We start from the raw sequence: 21,764 nt of genomic DNA, 5'->3' as shown, positions 1-21,764 counted from the left end.
GTAGCCAACGGTTACGCCCAATCGGCCGATGTGCAGAATGCGCGCCAGCGTCGCTACACCTCCACAAGTGTTGCCATGGTCAAAAAGAAGAAATCGCAGCTGAAATCGGACCCGCGACGTGGCTTCGCAACGACATCCGTGCCCAAGAAAGAGGTGCAGAAAGAAGAAGTGCAGAAGATTGATGAACTTGCACCAGACCAGTTCACCTCGGCTGTGCCAGAGCTTGAACTCGAGCCTGTGACGCAAGAAGCCGACAAATTTGACGAGGCGGCGTCCGAGACGCAGGCACTGCAGGACGTTGTGGATCAAATCATGCCTTTGGTAGATAAGGAGTCTCAACGGCGGCTCAAGTCTATTGATGCAAACCAGCGCCTGGCAAAAACGCTGAATACGGTGTGGATTGGTCGACGGTACGACCAAATTGTGCAGAAATATGCGCTTGCGTACCCCATGGAAGAGGCCGAGCAAACGCGCGCGCCTGCATCCGAGCGCGCAGAAAGTACAATAGACTTGTTGCTCGATCCGCGGCCTACGCCACTACTGCAGACGTTGATCGGCACCACTGTGCTGCCCAGCTCGGAGCGCAAAACACTTGAAATGGTCATGATCACTGCAACTGTCTTACAAGGACTACAGTTCACTCAGGAGCAGGTGGAAGCGGCGCTTGTGCATGCACCGAGTCTGGACGTAGAGGATGCGGTGGCCTGGCTTGTTACACAATTACCTCAGGAACAGGTGCGCCAACTCCCTTTGAATGCACAAGACCCCACAACTGTCCTCCGCCGTCTCAGAGGCAATTGGCTGGATCCAAGTATTGCACCGATGGATCAGACATACCCGCCCCCACATTCGGCCTATACCTTTACGCGCACAGAGCGCGGCAATCTTCGCCGTGATCTTGTCCAGGAAAAGATGGTACGGCGCACGACCACAGACGATATACCTAGCGAAACACTCCATGAGTTGGTTCAGGATACGGATGCATTTATTATGGAAATAAGGCAGCAGCTTGATGCGGACGTCCCGCAAATGAACGTGGTGGAGCACCCTGTCGAAGCACACACTGCAGCGCGGCTCCTCCAGCTGCGCATTCACCAAGAAAAGCGGCGGCGCGAGAAAATCACAGGGAAAGCCATGGATGATCAGCTAATGCAGGAAGTGCAGCATGAAGCTACTGTGCAAAAATTGGACCAACTCCATGCGCGTGCACAAGAAATGATGGATCAAAGCGCGATCCAGCCAACCTTTTCCCCAAAAATCGCCATGCAGCAGTTCAAGGCAGCCACGGCGCAATTCCAGCAAGAAAATGGCGAGCGCGAAAAGAAAAGAAAAGAGGCGCGTGCTGCACTGCGCCAAAGGCGCGAAGAAATCGTTGGCTTGGAGAATGGGGCTATGGAAGAAAGCGACATTTTTGGCGGGATGCTGGACGAGCAAGCTGCGCCGGAAACAAACGACGATGACCGCCAAGTGACGCTTCGTGCAATGACGGCGATCCAAGGAGGTCAATCGCCACGCACGCTGCTTGCTGACGCTTTGCGCGCAATTGACCCACACGCCACATTTCGGATCTGTGCGCTCCCTGGCGGGAGTATCAAGCGCTCTTTTCTGGAAGTCCGCTGGGATATTGGGGATTTTTACAACCAACAACGCATGATTGTCCTCGACCTTTTTGAGCTCACAGGAGAGGGGTGCAGCACACAGAGTCTAGCAAACGATATGATCGCAACTGTTGCTTTGAATTGCTATGGTCGCGACAGGCAAGTCCAGCGGCTGCTCCCCGCTTGCTTCCGCACTCTGTGGGATGAGCTGGAGCAGCGTCGTGCTGCAGAGAAAGACAAGTTTCTTCGCGACAAGATTGCGCGGATGCAAACGCTGCTGCAGCGACGGAAAGAAGCAGGATCGCTCGCGCAGGAGCCCGTGCGCAATGCAAACTTCGTCTCGGCTCCATCCAAAGACTCCGAGACCACATGCGTACAGACCGCATCGAGAGAGGCGCTCCTTGAAATGCACAACAAGCTTGTGTCCTCGGTCAAGTACCAGGACATGCTACAAGAGCGAAAGCGACTTCCGATCTATGCATCGCGTCAAACGATTCTGGATGTGATTGCAAATAATCAGGTGGTCGTGCTCAGTGGTGAAACAGGGTGTGGTAAATCTACTCAGCTTCCGGCCTACCTTTTGGAGAACGCTTTGGAACACGGCGAGCACTGCTCTATTTACGTCACGGAGCCGCGTCGTATCTCTGCCATCTCGCTCGCGGAGCGTGTGGCAGAAGAGATGGGGGAGAGCGGAAGCTCAGTCGGGAAAGCCAAGAGCTTGCTTGGGTACTCGATTCGCCTTGAGAATCGTGTTGGCCCCAACGCTCGACTGGTATACGCCACGACGGGTATTGTGCTTCGCATGCTGGAGTCCAACGCACTCAGTAATATAACACACGTTATTGTCGACGAGGTACACGAACGGTCGATCGAGTCCGACTTTTTACTGATTGTGCTCAAAACGCTGCTTGCACAGCGCCCCAGCCTCAAAGTGATCCTCATGTCGGCCACGCTGGACGCGGAGCGAATCAGCGAGTACTTTGGCGGATGTCCTACCATTGCTGTGCCTGGACGCACCTTTGCCGTGGATGCGTACTACCTAGAAGACGCGCTGGAAATGACCGACTATACGTTGGATCCTCACTCCCCCTACGTACGTCGAAATCTGGACCGCACCAACCGAGTCAAGGTCGTTGCTGCAGACTCTGATTCCGACGACGAAGACAAGAGAGGCACGAGTATTGCTGAAGGCGAAAAGAAGTACAGTGCCAAGACAGTGAAGACGCTGAGCATTTTGAACGAGTATGCGATCAACTATGAGCTTATTGCGCAGCTTATCAGCACGCTGAGCAGCAACCCTGCGTTTAAAGACAAGATGCGCGCCGTACTCGTTTTTCTTCCTGGCCTCGGTGAAATCCGGCAAATGGAAAAGGCGATCTGGGGATACCCGACACTTGGCAACGCAATTGATCTGCACATTCTCCATTCGAATGTACCGCCCGAGAAGCAGAGCCTGGCGTTCAAAGCGCCGCCGCCCGGCACAAGGAAAATTGTGCTAGCAACCAACATTGCCGAAACGGGCATTACCATCCCCGACATCACCTGTGTCATTGACACGGGCAAGCACCGCCAAATGGAGTACGACGAGAAGCGCAAGATCAGCAAGCTCAAGGAAATGTTTATTGCGCGCAGCAATGCAAAACAACGCCGAGGGCGCGCAGGCCGTGTACAAGAGGGTATCTGCTTCCATCTTTTCACAAAGATGCGCAACGACGAGCTGTTTGACGCACAGCAGACGCCAGAGATGCTTCGCCTTTCCTTGCAGGAGCTTGCACTGATGCTTAAAGTAATGCAAGTCAAGGTTGGAAACAGCATTGAGGATGCGCTGTCGCAAGCGCTGGATCCGCCGCAGCCCATCAATGTCCAGCGTGCCATTTCTTCGCTTGTGCAAGTGCAGGCACTGACGCCGAACGAAGACATCACCCCGCTTGGCAGGATTCTGAGCCGCATGCCGCTCGACGTGCACCTCGGCAAGTTTTTGCTGGTCGCCGCGCACTTTCGATGCCTCGATCCAGCATTGTCGATTGCTGCGATGCTCAATAACCGGTCGCCATTCATGCGCCTGCCCAACGACAAGTTCAATCAGAGCAACACCATATTTCGTGTGGACGACAGCGACTTTCTCACCATGGCCAAGGTGTTTTCCATGTGGCGACAGGCAGTGCGCCGCGATCATGGCACTCGGTTCTGCAGCGCTTATCATGTATCGCAAGATATCATGTACCAAATCGAGGAGCTGCGCCAGCAGTACCTTGGCTACCTCGCTGACGCGGGATTTGTCCAGCTCGAGCACGGCGTTCGCCGCTCGCTGAGCAGAAAAAAAGGGAAGCACGGGGCGGTACAGATTGTGGACGTGCCGCTAACGTCGAACAAGTATGGAGAGTGCAGCCAGGCAATCACCCTTGCGCTCGTGATTACCTTGTACCCGAAGCTTGCCAGCACAGAGAATGCCCAGCAGCGGTTCCGTACGCTGTCAAACAACCAAGAGGTCTGGATCCACCCCTCTTCAGCCAACTTTGGGCGGAGCCCAAGTACCGTGCAGCACTTTATGCTATACAATAGTATCCTACACTCGACCAAACCTTATGCGTGGGAGACGGCGTTTATCCCAGATACGATGGTTCTGCTGGCGGTGGGCGATGCCGAATACAAGCATACAAGTCGCAGCATGTACTTGGACCATACCAAGATCCGCATTGCTACGCCCGATGCCCGCTCGCTCGTCACACTGCGCATCCTGCGCGGTCGACTGCAGCGTATCGTGACGGATAGCTACAGGAACCCAGGAAAGACATTTACTCCTGAAGAGAATTGGTTCTTTTGCCTCATTCTGCAGTTCCTCGGTGCATCGGAGGAGATGGCGCGAACGGGAAAGAATGAGCCGTGAAGTAGGAAGAATAGCGGCACGAACACATCGATGTCTACAGTCGTGGTATGGTACTACCAAGTATACACCCAAGTGTCCCATCATCCAAAGTGCCCTTGTATGGGCGCAGTCGGTGGGGGTCCATACGCACGTACAGAATCGTTCGGCGCTCGCCATTCGTGTGGGTGCACGACACCTTCTACCGACACGGCCATGGAATCTAGCAGTTCATAGCCCATATCTTGCTGGCGCGGCCCCGACAATGGCATCAAGAGATCCTGAAACGACCACCCCTCGCGACTGGCACGCAAGAGCAGCTCGTCCGCTACGCGCAGCGATTGATTTACAAACAGTTCTGCCGCTTGCAAGTCTTCAGCTGAAATGACAGGTACGACTTGTGTGTGCACTTCGGGCGACGTTAGCGTCGGCGCATGCGGCGCCTTGTCTGCCGGCGCAGCGGGCCCTGGCTTGACCATCCCAAATGCATGCTCCAGTGCATCCATATCGAGGCGCAGATCGGCAAAGTCGAGGCGCGGTAATGGATCCAGCGGAGAAAAGACGAGGCTCTGTTTCGCACTGTCCACATCCAGCAAACTGTCCAAGGGGAACGACGGCCGGTCGGTCTTGGGCAGAAAGGAAGGGATGGTGTACTTGGAAAAAGAGGCAAGAGGAGAGTTTTCGGCAAACATAGGCATGAATGCTGGGGACTCTGGCTGGTGCCACTCCGAGTCCGGGGCACTGGGCACCGCGCCTAGCCGCATGGGCTTGAATTTCGGCGAGAGATGGTTGCCTTCGACGGGCGATTGTGTCGGTGATCGGGACAGTGATTGGAAGCACGACTTTACGGACGAGGCATTCAGCGACGCGGACGGCGACGCGGACGGCGACGCAGGCTGCGACGCAGGCTGCGAGTGAGTCGTCGAAGGAGACGGCGGTGCGGGCGGAGACGGCAAGTGCGACATGGAGCGCATTGGCGACGGCGACGGCGACGGCGACGGCGATGGCGAAGCGCTTGAAGTCTCCTCGTACGAGCTCTCCTCGTCCATGGGACTCGACGGCGTCTCTGTCTTCTTCGCATGCCACCCGTTCTTGTGCGGCGGCGCAGTCAGACGCAGCGCGGCGCGTGACCTTGTAGTATAGGCTCGCGGCGGCGAGCGTCGCCGATGACGCGGTGTTTTCCTGTTCCGCCTATTTTGGAACTAGAGTCAGTGGTGGCGTACGTACCCAGATAGTAACTTGACGCGGCTGCAGCCCCGTCGCTTTGGCAAGCATGTACTTCTCTGCCTGTGTAATATTAGGCGCGTGCGTGAATGCCTTTTCCAAAATCGAAAGTGCGCGTTGGCTGTGGGGCTTGACCATGGTCCGCCGCACAAACTCGGCCTCGACTAAAAACTCGTCCATGCGTGCATCAATAATGCTCAAAATGGTATCGCTAATGTGCCGTGCCAATGCGGCGCACTGCGAAACAAAGAGCCGCTGCACCAAAGACTGTGCGAGTGTGTGCGAAGAGCCCCAGCGCGCCTGTGCGACGGAGAAATGCATAGAACACGTCATTTTTAGCCGGCAGAGCATTCTGTCGTACAGTCCAAGCAGCGCGTCCTGTACATCCCCGGACAAGGATCGATCGCGAATCGCTGTCACAAAAGCATCGCTCGTGATGGTGTGCAAGTCCAGATTTGCTTGGGGCTCTGCCGTGCGTGGGCTTGAGGAAAGGATGGGGCTGGATTCACCGCGCAGCTCGCGCATCGCACTCAAGAATCCATCCGCAAAGCCCAGGTCAAAGTGCATGCTGCTGAAGAGCGATGTAGGACACGCACCGGACACGCACCGGACAGCCCAATAAATGCAACACCCGACACCATGTGGAGGCCCTTTGTGTGCGCAGCACGCGGCGTAATTGTGTCACACTGCGGTCCACATGAAAGAAGAGTAAGAGACACGCACATCTTTCTCACGACGCCCATGCCAATGGAGGACGAGCTGCAGAAAAAACTGCGGGACTTTGAGAGCAGCTTTCTGCGCGTGCTAACGGAGCAAGATGAAACGCCGCAGGTAGATTCGTTGAAACAGACGGCGGGCAAGCTGAAAACAGAAATGTACGATGCGGAAGCACAGGGTACGCTGAAACCGCACACGAGACGGCTCGGCGTCCGCGTCGCAATGCGTCTAGGGCAGCTTTTGGACACGTTGCGCAGCCAGGAAAAGGAAGTACTCGCTATGCAAGACGAGGCAAAGCGCGAGCTGCGCCGTCTGCTCGATCATGCCGCTTCGCAGCCACCAGGTGGCACCAAAAAAGAGGACCAGCTGATCCATGAAGTAGGGCCGTACGTGCGTGGGCCAGAGCCGCTGCTAAATGCGGTGTGGATGCGCGATTGGTTCCTGCACAACATCGGCCACCCGTTTCCAAGCAAGGAGAAGAAAGAAGAAATCATTTTTAATACCAATATCAATGCTCCGGACGCCACGGCGATGCTTGCGTACAACCAAGTCGTCCTGTGGTTCATCAATACGCGCAGACGGTCGGGATGGACTGGCTTCAAGCGCAAGTACGCGGATGACTGCAACCACAAAATGATGGACATTGCATGGGCGTTGCAAAACACCGAAGGAGGCACGCATGAAGAGCGTGGGTGGTCTGCAGGGACAAGCGATACAATGCTTGAAAAGCCAAAGAAAAACCAACCGCGCAAGACGTGGAACGGACCGCGGCTCACGCTCGAAGACGTCTTTCCGCGCCTAAGCCCCAGGCAAGTCAAGTACGCACAGCACGAATGGAATGTGATGATCGAGCGCGTCAAGACAGGGATCAAAGACCGTGTCGGCCACTGGGTCGACGAAGTGATCAGCGGTAGCAATACGTAGCAATACGCAGGCTCGTCAGCGGTATACTCAATGAAAAGAACGCGTGCGTGCATATTGCAGGCATGCAAAATATTTTACATCATGAGACGGAGACAACGTCATGATGGGGCAGCAGCATAGCCTGACAGTCGTGCGCGGCAAGCAACGACATGTGGAGGTCTTTTCTCGCCTCGACCGCCATGGCGTCGTATGCACATACTGTCACGGATCCTACCGAGACAATAGAAGCGCTGGAGAAACAGGTAGGTGTGCTTCAGACACTGGTCAAGGATACTTTTGACGAGCCCTTGAGCGCACTGCTGCGCCAATGCGAGACCAGCGATGCATCTGCACGTGCGAAAAATTCCAACGCGCCGCTGCATGGACGACTGGGCGCGGCAAAGATACTTGTGAGTGTCGCATACGTGTACTTGGACGTAATATGGAGTATGTATGGATATTTCTGACGCAAGTGTACTTGAAAATCTCGGGGGTCGACCCAAAGACACACCCCGCGCATGAGGAGTTGGAACGCGTGCACACGTATTTCGCCAAGCTGAAGACAGCAGCTTCCGCAGAGGCTTTTGATATACAAGGTATGTGTATAGTACATGCTTACAATAGGCCCCACTGCGCGTCTTGCCAAGGAGCCGGCCGAACGGATGATCGTAGCTGCGGGCGGCGCAGAAAAGCGGAAACATATGCGGTTTGATGAGAGTGCGGAGGATGGCCAGAGTGCACCTTCTCTCAAAATCAAAAAGGCTGGGAAAGCTACAGAAAAAGCTTTGAAATCTGCCAAGGCAGCCAAAAAGAGGCGCAGCGGCGCAACGCACTAGTTTGTAGCTGGGGGTTTCCCTACTTGCTCCACTTGTACAATTCAGACATTTTTAATCTTGGCGACCATGATTCGTGCGCCGCGACTGCTCGGTAGTGTCGTTCGTCGCGACACTGCGCGCAGCATCGCAACAAGCCATGCTTCCAGCTACGTAAAGGATCTGCACACAGATCCATCGCACGAGCCGCCTACACTTGAAGCTGTCGATTTATTAGCGCCGGCACATGCAGCAGCACGCAAACGTGCAGAAGATCCGTCCATATGGCCCACAACATTCCGCAGTCTTAGCGACGCATTCACACGCCCACAGCTATACCAACTTGCAAAGCAAGCAGGTCTGCGCGACGTGCGCAGTGCGTCGGCCAAGCCAGCGCTCGTCCGAGCATTTCTGGAGCAGCGATTCCAACTGCGCGATCCGAATGCTGCGATGCAGGACGAGGCCACATTTCTTCCGCTAAATCTCGCCGAGGTTTTTCTCATTGCACGCCATAGTCCTGCGTTTATTCAAGCGGCCAAGCATGCAGACGCGAACGCCACGGTCGAGAAGCGCGACGAGCGCTTTGGCGTGTCCATTACTGGGACACGGGACGCAACGGCGCGAATGCAAGCATGGCTCAATGACTTCTGTGCGCAGATCCGTATCGTGCATGTCCCTCTGGCATGCCCTGTACCTGCGGACCTGATCAGCAGCATGTCACGGCGCTCGGGGTGCCATATGCACGCTGAAGACTTGACCGCAGTGCTGACATTTACCGACGCACATACGGCGCACACGGCACAAATTCTCTTGGAGCAGTACGCTGCTGGACAAAAAGTGCACACGCTTTGGTCCAATGCACAGCACGATGCAGACGTCACTGCCCTGCCATTTAGTGTGAGTACCGCGCATACACTTGCGGAAGAATACATGCTACATACAGACCCCTATATTCGCTGGATGGACGGCACCAGCGTGGATGCGCCGCACGCCCTGACTGCAGGCGACGCAACAATCGCAGCTTTGGACGCTGCTGCGGCGTCTCTCCAAGCAGTGATCCCGCCGGTATTTGTGGACGGAGAATGGCAGCACCAGCTACGTGCACACTTTGGCCACCTTGTCTATCCATGCACAAACCAAGCACCGAAACTCGAGCCCGGCACAGTATGCAGCGCGAATGCCATCGTACAGTGGCCCAACCCGCTATTTCTGGCGTCCGACCCGCCGAGCTGCATTGCGGACGCGCCACAGTTTGGCACCGACTTTTGGCAGGCCGAGCAAACCGTGCGGGAAATAACGCGGCTGCGGTACCGCAGCCAGACATTGCAAGGCACCGCAAACCTCCTCCTCACCTGGTCTGCCGACGAACTGGACGTGCATTGGGAGGTCGCAGAAAATGCGTATGTATCGCAGCCTGCAGCTTCCATCGATGCGTGTATCGCCGCGGTGCGCACTGTGCCTGTACAAAAAGAGCGCCTGCACGACACGGCTCTGGCACCGTACATGGAAAAGCGCGAGCGCAGCTTTTTGTCCGAATCGCGCGGTCTGGCAGTCGATCAGCCAGATCCACCGCTTACAATCGAGATGCGCGGCACAGCGAAGGATCTGGCGCAGCTTGCGCTGTACGCAACCGAGCGCATTGTCCAGATTGTGACGCCCTATACGGATGCGAAAGGCACGGTGCAATTTTTCCTGCTCCAGGAAAATATCCAGCGCGATGCTATGCCGCTATTTTCGCGCAGCGCATCCATCCAATGGGTCCAGTGGCCCTCCGAGCACCACTACCGGGCGCTGCTCAAGCAACTTTCCCACAGCCAGTACCCCGCATTGGGCCGCGCTTCATAGGCTGTAGCGTAACCTCCACATTGCACCGCGTGGCTTCGCCGTATCGCAGCACGTTGCCTTATGCATTTCCGGTGGTCGCTGCTTGCAGCGTGCCTGTTGCAGATACTACCGGCGTATGCGTACATTGTTGGGATAAAAGATTCAGAGGGGCTGCGGCAAACGTGCAGCGGCATGTATGCTGGGAAGAACACTTCAATCGATGGTACGCTGTGCTCGTAGACTGACATCAGTGGCCTTTTACCCCGGATCCCGGGGCCATGCCACGGCGATTGTGTACAACCTAAACGATCTCTCGAAACTTGGCAAGTATGATCTGGAGCTCCAGCATTTGGGCAAGACGGCGCGCACTTATGTCTGCAGTCAGACCGCTGTGAAACACGGCCTGTGCAGCGAAAAGGATCTCGGCCTGTTTATCGTCGACGACACGTATGGCCCGGTCACCTCGATTAAGCAGGCCAAGTTTGATTTTGGCAGCGGAATTAACAAGACCGAGGCAATGTCGTACAATGTCACCGAGACGGGGTATTACTGCATTGGCGCCACCTCGCTGAGTCTCTTGGCGGACCCACGCCAAACAGACCTGTCCGAGGGCCAGTTTGAAGGCCATGCCGCGTTCCACAATGTCTTTGCGGGCAACCTTCCCGCAGGTGAGCACCCGAAACTTGGCTTTTACGGGCTCCTTACACTCCTCTACATTGCCCTCGGCGCCGTTTGGCTTGCACTCTGCATCCGGCACCGCGACCAAATCGTCACGGTGCAGCACTTCATCACCGGCACGATTGTCTTTTTAATTGTGGAAATGGCGTGTCAGTGGGGCTTTTACAAGTACTTCAACACACACGCGATTGACTACCTGCGCTTCCGCGCCGCCGATGGTAGTGCTAGTGTGACAAGCACGGCACGCTTTCTTCTTGTGCTCGTCAATTTGCTGGATGCTATGCGCAATAGCCTTTCGCTTTTCCTTTTGCTGATCGTATCGATGGGATACGGCGTGGTACGCCCGACGATTGGGTCCGTGGTTACCAAGGTGTACATTCTCACTGCCTTGCATTTTGTTTTTGGCATGATTTACTCGGTGGGTGTCATTTTCATCCTGCTAGATATTAATGCGACGTGGGTTTTCTTTTTCGTGATTCCGCTGTCCATGACACTGACCACGTTCATGGTATGGACACTCTATTCGCTGAAATCGACCATTCTATACCTCGACAGTCGGCACCAAAAGTTCAAGGGCGCCATGTTCCAGCGTCTCTACTTTATCCTGCTTGGCGCTGTTGCCGCAGTCATGGGCTTTTTTTGCCTGACGACGTTTTTGATTGTCATGGGCAGCTCGGACGATCCCTCGACGGAGATGTGGAAGTACCGCTGGATCATATTGGACGGCTCGCTTTGCAGTGTCTATTTTGTCGTGTTTGCTCTGATAGCCTACGTATGGCGACCCACGGGCCATAACATGCGTTTGGCCATGTCGGACGAGTTGGCGACCGACGAGGAGGCTGCTGGCAACACGTACGAGGTACATACGCTGGGCGGTGATGACGACGACGAGCTGGACGACGATGCCGCCGAGATTCACGCAGAGCACTTGCATCACCTCTCGCGCTTGGAGCAGGAGCAGGATTACGGTGGCATCCGGCTCCCCGACAAGCTTGGCAAGCAGCCGGACTGGGAAGAGGAAGAAGAGGACGGGCCGCCTCCGTATTCAACAAAAGGCGCATCTTCGGTGCACAAAATGGCCGATACCGAAGACCTCGTGTTTGATGCAGACGTTGACGGGCAAAGTACACATCCACGCACTTCGTACGATGCCGATGCCGATGATACCGAGCGTGAGCGACTGCGCTTATCGGAAGACGACGCGCAGCGCAAAGATGCATAGAATACTATGTGTAGCGCACAAGGTAGCATACTACAACACAAACTCGCGCACATCCGCCTGCTTTTTCCACGCATTGCTTAGTAGCGCGAGGAAATTGCTTCGTTTCCCTGCTGGTAAGCCACGCGCTACATACGTGTTTGCCGACGTCCTTGACTTGCATACAGAATTGTTGGCCGCATAGGCTGCGGCAAGACGGGGCTTTTCGCAAGCACCTCTTGCAGCCTGTATCGCAGCGAAAGCCACGCGCTGTGCTCGTTCGTGAGCAAAATGGGCTGCGCCTTTTTCTTACCAAGACGTTGCATGTAAAGAAGTAAAGACTTTTGGCAACGCTAATATACAAATCTGTCACATCCTACTCTGCTTCGACTCGCTGCAGCCCATGACGAGACCTGCGCAAGCGCTCGTGCAAGTCCATGCCGCCGCTCTGTTCGCCCCACAAATTGCGCTGCTGGTCCAGGAGAAAGGCTGCGTGGCCCGTGCCACCACCTTGTTTCCACTTGCGTGGATCATGTGTAGCTTCGCGCTGATCGTCTTCGTGCAAGCGCTCTTTCGCTTCTTCTGCTTGTACCTTTTCCACCCGCGCATTGCGCTCCTTGTCCATAGTCTTTGCGTCTTGCATCATTGCTGCAAGTTTTGCCGCGCGCGTGGTTTCATCTTGGGGAGCGCGATCACGGCGGGGCGAGCGCGAGCGCGAGCGGTGGCGGCTCGCGTGCCGATCCCTTTCGCTGTGCTTGTGCCGATCGTGTCTGTGTCGGTCGGCGCGCGCATGTCGCTCGTCGTGGTGCGATCGATCGTGTCGCGATCGCCGCTCTTCGCGATGCTCGTCGCGTCGCGGCCTGTGCGCACGATGCCGCTCGTCTTGGTGTCTGCTGCTAGACTCGTAGCGTCGTGGCGTCTCTTCGCGCATCCCCAGCCGTGCGCGCATTTCGCGCAGTCTACCTGGGTTCTGCATGAGCGACGCATACACGGCCTGCTCCTGCCGCTTTATAGCAAACAGTGGATCTTCGCGAATCTTTGCCGCAATATCGCGCTGCGAATTGGAGTCAAGGCCGTCGTGCACGCCGGGCTGTGCTCCAGCGTGTAAAACCTCACGCTCGGTGCCTTGCAATAGCTTGTCCACGCGTTTCCTCCCCAAAAGGTAGTCTTCTAATTCACTCTCTGATGGCCCGCTATTCGCTGCCGGCGTTGCGTACATCCATTCCACGCGCTCTACACGCTTCTTTCCGCCGGCTTCCTCGTGGATGCGCTGAAGCTCTTGCATTTGGCGCTCATGTTCGCGCTCCTTGCGAAGCTCATCGAGTTTCTTCCGCTCCTCCTGCGCCTCCTGCTCCTGCTGCCACACCCGCTCCTGGTTGGCCCGTAGGAGCGGGTGCCACGACTTTTTCATATTCAAATCACCTGCACCCATGGCTCCGACGCCGCGTGCCACAAAATGGTGGCACTGTGGAGGCGTTGCGCAGCGAGCACAGGAGCAAATTCGGCCGATCCGCACGTGACTACTGCGCGGCCGTCGTCTTCGCTCGTGGCGGCGCGCCGTTCGTCGTGCGCCACGACGACGGCAGAGTCGGCACCCCGGGCAGATCAGCAGGCGCGGAAGCAAGTTCTTTGCATTGCACCATGTTGTACGACGATGAGGTGGAAGAGATCAGCCAGGAGGACTGCTGGGACGTGATCAAGGCTTTTTTTGAGGAAAAGGGTCTTGTGCGTCAGCAGATCGACAGTTTCAATGAGTTCATGAGCAATACTGTGCAAGAGCTTGTTGAAGAGAACAGGAGTCTCACACTTGAGCAGTCTGAACAGCATTCGGGCCATGCAGATGACTGCGCACGCCGCTACGAGATTGAGTTTGGGCAGATTTACATGAACAAGCCACAACAAACCGAGGCGGACGGCAGCACTGCGCCACTTTTCCCGCAAGAGGCGCGCCAGCGCAACTTGACCTACTCGGCAGGCCTTCATGTGGACGTTTCTCAGAAAGTGCTTATCAAAGGCGAAGAGGACGAGCTGGACGAGAATGGCGACCAGCTTTGGGTCCAGGACCCCAGCCGCGAGGAAGTAATTGACGAAAAGGTATATCTTGGCAAAGTGCCAATTATGCTTCACTCACAGTTTTGCTGGCTCACAGACCTGCCCGACGAGGGCAAGTATAGCTTGAACGAGTGCCCCTTTGACTCTGGCGGCTACTTTATCATCAACGGCTCCGAGAAGGTGCTGATTGCACAAGAACGTATGGCGGCAAACCATGTGTATGTGTTCTCCAAAGCCGCGCCATCCCCGATTACCTATCTTGCCGAGATCCGCAGTGCCGTGGAGCGCGGTGGTAAAACAATCAGCACGATGCAGGTCAAGCTTTTCTCGCGCAACCGCGAAAAGAACATGAACAACACCATCAAGGCAACGCTGCCCTATATCCGTAACGACATTCCGATTGTTATTATCTTTCGCGCGCTGGGCATTGTGCCTGACCGCGACGTTCTACAGCACATTGCGTACGACTTCAACGACACGCAAATGCTGGAAATGCTGAAACCATGCATTGAAGAAGCGTTTGTGATCCAAGACCGCGAAATCGCGCTTGACTTTATTGGCCGCCGTGGCACTACGACGGGCCTTTCGCGCAGCAAACGTACAACATACGCACAAGAGATTCTGCAAAAAGAAATGCTTCCGCACATTTCCATGTCTGAGGGTTCCAACACAAAGAAGGCCTACTTTTTCGGGTACATGGTTCACCGCCTTCTTCTTGCCGCGCTCGACCGCCGGGAGATTGACGACCGCGACCACTTTGGAAAGAAGCGCTTGGACCTGGCCGGCCCCCTTCTCTCTGGCCTTTTTCGCATGCTCTTCCGCAAAGTCACGCGCGACATCTACCGACACTTGCAAAAGTGTGTTGAGGACCAGAAAGAGTTCCATTTGCAAGCAGCCGTGCGCCATGCCACCATTACCAATGGCCTGCGCTACTCACTGGCCACCGGCAACTGGGGCGATCAAAAGAAGGCGATGCAGTCCAAGGCGGGTGTGTCTCAGGTCCTGAACCGCTACACCTTTGCCTCGACTTTATCTCACTTGCGTCGCTGCAACACGCCCATCGGCCGCGACGGCAAGATTGCCAAGCCGCGCCAGCTGCACAACACGCACTGGGGCATGGTGTGTCCCGCAGAGACCCCCGAAGGCCAAGCATGTGGTCTGGTCAAGAATCTGAGTCTTATGTCCAACATCTCCGTTGGCACGCCGTCCGCACCGATTGTCGAGTTCTTGGAAGAATTTGGGCTGAACAGCGTGGTTGACATGCAAGTCGCTGATCCCAAGGCGACCAAAGTGTTTGTCAATGGTGTATGGCTTGGCACCCATGACGACCCTGGCCAATTGGTCGATACGCTTCGCGACTTGCGCCGTAAAGACGACATTAGCCACGAAGTCAGTGTCGTACGCGATATTCGCGAAAAAGAGCTCCGGATTTACACAGACAGCGGCCGCATGCTCCGTCCTTTGTTCATTGTCGACCAAGCGAACATGTCGCTCCTCATCAAGCGCCATCACGTCCAAGCGCTCAATGACGAGACTGGCGAAGGCTGGAACTGGACTAGGCTTGTCCAGAGCGGCGTGGTCGAGTACCTTGACACGGAAGAGGAGGAGACCGCATTGATCTGCATGAGTCCGTCAGATTTGGAGCAGTCGCGCGAGTACAAAGCACGGCACGGCCATGTGCCGCCGGATACGCTGGATGCGACGCGCCGCTTGCGTTCTGCCCACACCTTTGCGCCAGATACGTGGACGCATTGTGAAATCCATCCGGCCATGATATTGGGTGTGTGTGCGAGTATCATTCCCTTCCCCGACCATAACCAATCGCCACGCAACACATACCAGGCTGCGATGGGCAAGCAGGCAATGGGCGTCTTCCTGACCAACTACCAAATTCGCATGGACACCATGGCCAACATTTTGTACTACCCGCAAAAGCCCCTCGCCACGACGCGCGCCATGGAACATTTGCGCTTCCGCGAGCTCCCTGCCGGACAGAATGCCATTGTGGCTATTTTGTGCTACTCGGGCTACAACCAAGAAGACTCGGTGATTATGAACCAGTCGGCCATCGACCGTGGTCTCTTCCGCTCGCTGTACTACCGCACGTTCCAGGATATGGAAAAGAAAGTGGGCGTGATTACCATGGAGGAATTTGAAAAGCCTACGCGCGAAACGGCGATCCGTATGAAGCACGGCACGTATGACAAACTCGACGTCGACGGCCTTGTCCCGCCCGGCACGCGCGTTTCTGGCGACGATATTATTATTGGCAAGACTGCGCCACTGCCTCCGGACAGCGACGAGCTTGGAATGCGCAGTAAAACGCACACGAAAAAAGATATTAGCACGCCGATGAAGAGCACAGAGAGTGGTATTGTCGACCAGGTGCTTATTACCACCAACGGCGAAGGCGCCAAGTTTGTCAAGGTCCGTGTGCGTTCCACGCGTGTTCCCCAGGTCGGCGATAAGTTTGCCTCGCGTCACGGTCAAAAGGGTACGGTGGGCATTACCTACCGTCAAGAAGATTTGCCGTTCACCGCAGAAGGCGTCACGCCCGACATTATCATCAATCCACACGCCATTCCCAGTCGAATGACTATCGGCCATTTGGTCGAGTGTCTCTTGTCCAAAGTTGCCACGCTCTCGGGGCAGGAGGGCGACGCAACGCCATTTACAGACCTCACCGTCAAGGGCGTCTCGGACATTCTTTTCTCGCTCGGCTTCCAATCGCGCGGCTTGGAAGTGATGTACAACGGGCACACGGGGCGCAAATTGCAAGCGCAGGTGTACCTCGGCCCGACATACTACCAGCGCTTGAAGCATATGGTCGACGATAAGATCCACAGTCGTGCGCGTGGTCCTGTCCAGATTCTTACGCGCCAGCCTGTCGAAGGTAGGAGCCGCGACGGTGGTCTGCGATTCGGTGAGATGGAGCGTGACTGTATGATTTCGCACGGGATGGCCAACTTTTTGAAAGAGCGCATGTACGATGCGAGTGATGCGTACCGCTTGCATGTTTGTGATATTTGCGGCTTGACGGCCGTGGCGAACTTGCGCAAGAATACGTTCGAGTGCCGCGCGTGCAGGAACCGAACCATGATTTCGCAAATCCACATTCCCTATGCTGCAAAGCTGCTCTTCCAGGAGCTCATGAGCATGGGCATTGCGACGCGGTTGTATTAGTGGAGTATGTAGCTGGTGTACGTGCGATATATTGTTCGTCGAGATGGTGTAGAGTGGCTTTGGCGACTAGAAGAAGGACAAAGACAATGGGGCGAGCCGCACCCAAGGTTGGGATCCGCAGCGTCCATCAGGAATCGATCTCTAAGAAAGCGTCCAGCGTCAAAATAAGCGTCCCAGTTGGCGATGTGCAAACAGGCTGGATGCGTACATTATAGAAGCAGTCGGCATGCAACTTCCTTGCCTGAGCCAAAACGACGAAAATTCTGCATACCTTCGCTCGAGTCGGCAAGCTTCCAAGCTTTGCCGGGCCCTGCACAGAACCCTTTCGCTGCCCATGTAGTTTATTGAAGCACACCGGTGATAAATTTTCCGTCGCACATTTTCTACGTACAATTATTTGGAGTGCACCTAGCAGCACATTCCATGGCTATTCATCAGCGTTAAATTACCCGCGGAATGCATTCCCAGTCAGCGCATTGCGCATACCTTTTGCGCCGTCGTTCGGCGTGGATCGGGGCAGCCAATCGCTTCTTGAGATCTCGCCCAGCAACTTTCCGCCGTCCTGCTCCAGCAAGTGGAAGGCATCGCGCGCCGAATGGACAATGCCAAGGCCCGGTACAGCGGCGATCCCTGTGTTTGCATCTTAGCCTGCAGTAGACACAAATCCGCGTCCTGCGTTCTCATGCGAGAAGACCATATGCGTCGCGTCACTGTTAAAATGGTGCATTTCCGGAGCAGCACCGCCAGCAAAGTTGCCTGTACGGGGAACCGTATCTTGAGCGCCATTTGCCATGGCAAACGTCGGCAGGCTAAGTGTGTTCATAATCCTAGCGTCCGGCACAGCATTGTCCATCGCTGATACGCCCGACACGTTCATATTGCCGACACCCGACGCCCCAGACGGAGGCACACCAAACACGCCCGTCTCTGGCTGGAAAGCAAGCTGGCCAGCATCCCCGTCGGCAAAGCCTGTCGAGTTCTGAGCCGGCAGGTCCGGCTGCTCGGCAAGCTGCGGTGCATTCCACGGTGCACCCGCTTGCATTCCTTGCGGAGGCATGGATCCAAAGGGAGCGTGCATCCCCTCGACAAAGTTGCGAGGATCGTCAAAAGAAAACGACTGGTTTGCGTTTGTAAATCCCGGCTCGGGCAGGGCGCCGCTGTGGTCACCGCCAAACGGGCTGCGAAGCTGCGGTGCTTGATCCATGCCGTGCATTTGGGGCATCGACACAGGTGCGCCGGCACTCTCCTGGCGCAAGGTTGGTGTCGGGCCTGAGAAGGTGCTGTGCAGCGACGTGTTTTGCGCGCTATCGTCCATGGCAGCTGCGCCAAAGGAAGGAGAGTGTGTAAGCGCGCCGGGCTCAAAGTACGGATCTTTGTTGCGCAAGCTTGTGTGGCCGCGGCTGACAGAGGAGATGGATACAGCTGAATTGCGGGCTTCCGCATGATCCACATCGGTCAATTCTTCCGCATTCTGAATCGGCATGGCGGCAATGGGCGCAGAAACGTTGGTCTTCAGTTCTGCGCCTTTCTTGCGGCGGCCAACGGGCCACTTTAGCTTAGGCGAGACCTTAGAAAAAAAGCCGCGGGGGCCCGACTGGGGACTGCCCATGCCGGACTGAACGCGGTCGCTCGAGGCCGAGTTGCGCATGCGGCGCGGAGAGCGCTGTGTGATGGCAGAAAAGACGGACTGTTTGGAAGTGTTGGGCGACATGGGGCTCATTGTAGAAACGGCTTGGGGCTCGGCATTTGGCGGCGTTTGACGGCGCTCGGGCATGTCTTGCTGGCTGGATGCGTCAGGGGAAAAGAAGCTGCTGGTGTTGGCCTGCGAGTCGAGCGTGTCGTTGCCGTGGTTGAGAGGCGGGTCTTGAGAGCCCATATTTGTGTATTCGGGCCGCGATTCAAGTAGTTGGGAAGGCAGAGGAGGCTGATTTTGCAAAGGAGGCGGCTGCTGGCCTTGCGATGCGCCTTGCTGCTGCTCCAAAAACGCACCGTGGGGCACGTCCTGGAGCGTGTTGCCAGATGCGTACTGCTGGGCCACTTGGCCAGACGACCAGCGCGCCCAATCATCTTCATCACGCACGGGCGCCTCAGCACGCGGCGTCACGCCCGCATGCCCACCCATCTCTTCCAACACGTACTCGAGCTTCCTGGGTTCCTGAAACTGCGTCGGCTCGTCGCGCGGCGTCTCGTGCATACTGAGCGATGCATCGGGGTCCTTGGGGGGCAGTGGCGGTGGAGCATCCTTAGGTGTGCCGGCCCACTCTGACTGAAAATAGTTCATCGAGATGCTGCCCTCTTGCAGGCCCGACTCGGCTCTATTGGCCGCCTGTGTGTCCATAAAATCGTCGCCATTGTCTGCAAGGGCCCCATGCTTTGCACGCAGCTGCAAGGGCTCGACTTGCAAAATACCGCTCCGCGCGTCAGCGTCCTGCTCAAACACTTGACGCGTCTCTTTGGCATGCATGCCAATTGCATCGTATGCATCATTGCGTATCTTGGTAGGTGTATCCGAGTCTCGGTTGAACTGGCGCTGCGAGCTTTGTGTATAATGCCGCGCCGGTAAACCAAGATGCTTGTCAATGATGGAGGATGACGAAGTATCGGCAATTCCATACCGAACGTACGCCGGCGTTCCGTTCGTCGCTGTCGACAATGGGCGTGGCGCGTGCATCGAATCGAAGCTCGTATCTTCGGCAGGAAGCGTGAGTGGCGCCGAAATCGGCGCATACGTACTTAAGCCAAGCCCGCGCTCCTGCGTGGGCGGCGCAGAGCGGCTCTGCTTTCCAGGCTGCTTCTTCACAGAGAGAAGATCCAATGCACGCTGCAAATCGCAAAGCGTACTGTCCAGCTCAGCGCTCTCTTCGCGGCTCAGCGTGGGCTCGGCATGCGTGTCTTTCGGCGGATCAACAATGGAGAGCATCGGCGACTCTGCAGGCAGATTGCCAAGGGTGATGGGACTGCGCAGCGAGGTGCGCACATCCTCGGATTGCGCCGTGGCTTGCGTGTGCTGCTCGGACCACGGCGGTTTGCCAAAGATGTCGCCTTCGGCAGAGTGCAGAAGCGGTCGCGCCGTGGTTTTCCGCGCGGGCAGTGCTGGGGCGCTCGGCGCTTGCGCTGGCCTTGCAAAGCGCGACGCTGCAAGCTGTGCGGGGCGCTCCGACTGCCATGGCGCATCGTCAACGCCGCTCAAATTCGCGGTCTCCGCCGCTTCCTTGAGCTGCTTGTATTGTGCGGGTGCATCCAACGACGTATTGCGCGTATGCGTGGGCTGCTCGTTTTGAAGCATGGAGCTGATACGCTGCGAAGCGCGGCGTACAGAGCGCGGCACATCGATCGAAGCGCGATGTGCGTGGCGGCGCTGCTGCGCATTGTGCCGCTCAATCTCGGTAAGACGCTCGCGCGCTTCTTCAACGTCGCGCACGGGTGATTTGGGCGTTTGCGGCTTGGGCACATCTTGCTCGTCGTGCGCATGTCCGCCAAAGAAGCGCGAAGCAGCGGCAGAAATGCTCGCAACGGCCGCGCTCATAGTGTGCTCTTTTGGTTCGGGGCCGTTGTCGCGCGCTTGTTGCTCTGGGGCTGGCTGCGCGTCAGGCGAACTCGCTTCGGAACGCGCTTCAAGCGACGCGTCCTGCGCACCGCGCCCCTGTTTCAACCCGGGACTCAGCTGGCTGGTAAGGCGCAGCGGACGGCGTCCAGCGCCGGGTGTACTGCGCCCCGTATCTGCGACAGGCTCTTCCTCGTCGGCCTTGTCGGCCTCGCCGATAAACAAGCGCCACCAGCGTGCGCGCTGCGGATCAACGGCCCACTCAAAGCGGCCGACAATGGGCAAATGACCATTCTCAAGCGCAAAGTTGGCAGCGGACACGCTGCGGTTGCTCGCAAGGCTGGCATTGCTTGGCACGCGCGGAAGACCACGGCGCCCAGGAGAATAGATCCCTTGCTTTCCCGTGTACGGCAGAGGCGCCGTGTTGGATCGGTCGCCGTCCGCGTCATGCGCGGGCTCCTCGAAAAAGGCACTCCAGAGCGTGGCCCAAGTTGCATCGCCGATGCGCGGGCCACCTTCGCCGGAGCCATTGTCCTGGAGATAAAGCGAGATTCCGCCAATGGATGGAAGACCATACTCGCGCGCAAGTGCGTAGAGTTGGCCGCCAAGTGTAGGGTAGAGCGGGAGTAGAATCCCGCGGCGCGTGTGCGTTGCTACGGTTGCGCTGCGTGGGGGCAGCGATGCAGCAGACAGGTCTGCGGGCGGCGTGAGCACGATAAAGTGAGAAGTGCTCGCGGCGCCGGGTGCGGAGGGGTGCGCTCGCAGAGATGAGTACAGGTGCGACTGCGAACGCAGCGGGCCAAGCGGGGCAGTATGCGGGCGCTGCTCGCCCTCGTCGCTGGCCTCCTCCAGCGAGGCCGGCGGCGGTATGCCATAGATTGACGAAGCGAGAACTTGTGCTGCACGTCCAGTAGATGGCGCCATGACCTCGTTGGTATACGTCGCGGAAGGAAGATCGATGGACGATTCTTTCGGTGCGTCTGAATGGAATCCGTGTCTCAGCATGGCGGTTGCAAGAAAAAGGTGCGGTGCGACGTCTCAGAAGTTTGCACGCAATGCAGCCGCAATGAGTTTGTTTGGCTCGAGTATATACCTAGCACCTCGCGACAAATCAAAACGTTAGCACAAGGATCCTGGGTGATGTTGGTTCGATAAACAAAGCCACGCA

General features: G+C 56.6%; 9 protein-coding genes across 9 annotated transcripts; 6 read left to right on the top strand and 3 right to left on the bottom strand.

Annotated features, from left to right (window-relative positions):
* Window positions 1-75: 75 nt before the first annotated feature.
* Window positions 76-4,485, top strand: MVES1_000376 (RNA helicase; the record flags this gene model as incomplete). The annotated part of the gene is made up of 1 exon (XM_056205237.1): window positions 76-4,485. One exon carries the CDS (start codon window positions 76-78, stop codon window positions 4,483-4,485), a length of 4,410 nt encoding a protein of 1,469 aa, XP_056061212.1.
* Window positions 4,486-4,565: 80 nt separating this feature from the next.
* MVES1_000375 (uncharacterized protein) lies at window positions 4,566-6,252 on the bottom strand (the record flags this gene model as incomplete). Its single annotated transcript, XM_056205236.1, has 2 exons — window positions 4,566-5,663; window positions 5,689-6,252. The coding sequence occupies 2 exons, from the start codon at window positions 6,250-6,252 to the stop codon at window positions 4,566-4,568; spliced, it is 1,662 nt and encodes a 553-aa protein (XP_056061211.1).
* Window positions 6,253-6,426: 174 nt separating this feature from the next.
* Window positions 6,427-7,326, top strand: MVES1_000374 (uncharacterized protein; the record flags this gene model as incomplete). Its single annotated transcript, XM_056205235.1, has 1 exon — window positions 6,427-7,326. One exon carries the CDS (start codon window positions 6,427-6,429, stop codon window positions 7,324-7,326), a length of 900 nt encoding a protein of 299 aa, XP_056061210.1.
* Window positions 7,327-7,505: 179 nt separating this feature from the next.
* MVES1_000373 (uncharacterized protein) lies at window positions 7,506-8,141 on the top strand (the record flags this gene model as incomplete). Its single annotated transcript, XM_056205234.1, has 3 exons — window positions 7,506-7,752; window positions 7,779-7,901; window positions 7,930-8,141. 3 exons carry the CDS (start codon window positions 7,506-7,508, stop codon window positions 8,139-8,141), a joined length of 582 nt encoding a protein of 193 aa, XP_056061209.1.
* Window positions 8,142-8,207: 66 nt separating this feature from the next.
* On the top strand, window positions 8,208-9,962 carry MVES1_000372 (uncharacterized protein; the record flags this gene model as incomplete). The annotated part of the gene is made up of 1 exon (XM_056205233.1): window positions 8,208-9,962. One exon carries the CDS (start codon window positions 8,208-8,210, stop codon window positions 9,960-9,962), a length of 1,755 nt encoding a protein of 584 aa, XP_056061208.1.
* A 199-nt stretch (window positions 9,963-10,161) lies between these two features.
* On the top strand, window positions 10,162-11,841 carry MVES1_000371 (uncharacterized protein; the record flags this gene model as incomplete). Its single annotated transcript, XM_056205232.1, has 1 exon — window positions 10,162-11,841. One exon carries the CDS (start codon window positions 10,162-10,164, stop codon window positions 11,839-11,841), a length of 1,680 nt encoding a protein of 559 aa, XP_056061207.1.
* Window positions 11,842-12,193: 352 nt separating this feature from the next.
* CWC25 (RNA-splicing factor) lies at window positions 12,194-13,249 on the bottom strand (the record flags this gene model as incomplete). The annotated part of the gene is made up of 1 exon (XM_056205231.1): window positions 12,194-13,249. One exon carries the CDS (start codon window positions 13,247-13,249, stop codon window positions 12,194-12,196), a length of 1,056 nt encoding a protein of 351 aa, XP_056061206.1.
* A 209-nt stretch (window positions 13,250-13,458) lies between these two features.
* Window positions 13,459-17,052, top strand: RPB2 (DNA-directed RNA polymerase; the record flags this gene model as incomplete). Its single annotated transcript, XM_056205230.1, has 1 exon — window positions 13,459-17,052. One exon carries the CDS (start codon window positions 13,459-13,461, stop codon window positions 17,050-17,052), a length of 3,594 nt encoding a protein of 1,197 aa, XP_056061205.1.
* Window positions 17,053-17,695: 643 nt separating this feature from the next.
* Window positions 17,696-21,601, bottom strand: MVES1_000368 (uncharacterized protein; the record flags this gene model as incomplete). The annotated part of the gene is made up of 1 exon (XM_056205229.1): window positions 17,696-21,601. One exon carries the CDS (start codon window positions 21,599-21,601, stop codon window positions 17,696-17,698), a length of 3,906 nt encoding a protein of 1,301 aa, XP_056061204.1.
* Window positions 21,602-21,764: the final 163 nt, after the last annotated feature.

This window comes from Malassezia vespertilionis, chromosome 1 (genome assembly GCF_029542925.1).
Source record: "Malassezia vespertilionis chromosome 1, complete sequence".
NCBI lineage: Eukaryota > Fungi > Basidiomycota > Malasseziomycetes > Malasseziales > Malasseziaceae > Malassezia > Malassezia vespertilionis.
The sequence above is the reverse complement of the archived record's forward strand: the minus strand, read 5'-3'. Positions and strand labels throughout refer to the sequence as shown.